The 1,305-nt window shown below is 36.1% G+C and overlaps 1 protein-coding gene across 1 annotated transcript in view; it reads left to right on the forward strand.

Annotated features, from left to right (window-relative positions):
• Positions 1-878: 878 nt before the first annotated feature.
• LOC106531531 (sortilin-related receptor) overlaps positions 879-1,305 on the forward strand; it is a gene marked incomplete at its 5' end in the record, with an annotated part of 12,827 nt that continues 12,400 nt past the window's right edge. Inside the window, 1 exon segment of the mRNA XM_014027417.1 lies at positions 879-985. Within this exon segment, the coding sequence (XP_013882871.1) occupies positions 879-985 (107 nt within the window).

The raw sequence follows: 1,305 nt of genomic DNA on the forward strand, positions 1-1,305 counted from the left end.
CTTTTATTGGTCGGATTAAATGTGCTAATTTTTTGAGATAGGGATTTTTTTTATTTTTCTTTATGTTTTTGCCAAAATCATCAATATTAAAACAAGAAAAGGCTTGAACTACTTCAGTTGGTGTGCAATGAATCTAAAATATATGAAAGTTTAATGTTTATCAGTACATTACAGAAAATAATGAACTTTATCACAATATGCTAATTTTTTGAGAAGGACCTGTACATATCTCCCTGTCTTGCTCAGTATTTTTTAATAAATATGTGGGATCTATTAGCCCTTAATATGTGTGTTAGGGTTGACTCAGCTGAGTTCCAATAAAAAAGAAACACACATGATTACACTATTGTTTGCCTTTCAAGACAGCAAACAATGAGAAACTTTAAAAAAACATTGATTGTGTCCGGAAGTTTGACTTTCAAATGGTTGTTAGAAATTGTGTGTAAAACATTTCCGTCACACATCACTTATTTGAATTTTTTGGTGAAACTATAATCCTTGGCATTCCAAGCTTTAAACTGCATGAAGATGCTCCATTTATGCAGCTAGATTCACAAGCAAGGTAATGTCTCTCCCCTTTCACCAGACAGATGCAAGGGTCTTTGTTTGCCTGGCTCATAAGAAAAATGTTTTGGTTGCTTGCACCGAGTGAAAAAAGTTGAAAATTGAAAAAAACTGGATATCAGATCTAATGCTCCAAGTTTTAGAAAGCTGAAACTTGAGACCACCTCTTTTGTTTAAGGTTGATTTTCTTCTTTAACACCTGTTGTTCACTGTTGAGGGAAAACTTCCTAAAAACTTCCTAAAACTTGGAAAAAAAACCCACCCAGAACTACAGAAGAAATTCTTTAATTAGACATAATTTTCTTCTGTTGCAGTTTCTCTTCCAGCCCCAGAAGCTTTGAAAATTTTGACAGAGAAAGACCACGTGCTTCTCTTCTGGAAGAGCCTGGCGGTCCGAGAGAGGGGCTTTAACGAGAGCAGGGTGAGAGACTGACAGTTACTGTATCTGCAGCACAAACTCCTTCACACTACAACTCAGTTTTATAAAAGATGGGAAATAATAAACCCAAAAGGTTCCTCTTGCAGGKTTCCCATACCTTGGTCAACATCTGTCCGGTATTTTTACCTGAAACTGAGACTTTTAAAACACAACAACCCAACCAGACATTAACAAAGACATCAGAGACCAGTAATAGTTCAACAAAACACTTTGCAAAGGGAGAAAATTCAGAGTACTTAWCTGAAGTCAAGTCCAGAGAAATTTCCCAACTCTCTGTGGCCGTGCTTCCACTTTTATTCACA

This window comes from Austrofundulus limnaeus, unplaced genomic scaffold, assembly GCF_001266775.1.
Source record: "Austrofundulus limnaeus strain Quisiro unplaced genomic scaffold, Austrofundulus_limnaeus-1.0 Scaffold647, whole genome shotgun sequence".
Lineage (NCBI taxonomy): Eukaryota > Metazoa > Chordata > Actinopteri > Cyprinodontiformes > Rivulidae > Austrofundulus > Austrofundulus limnaeus.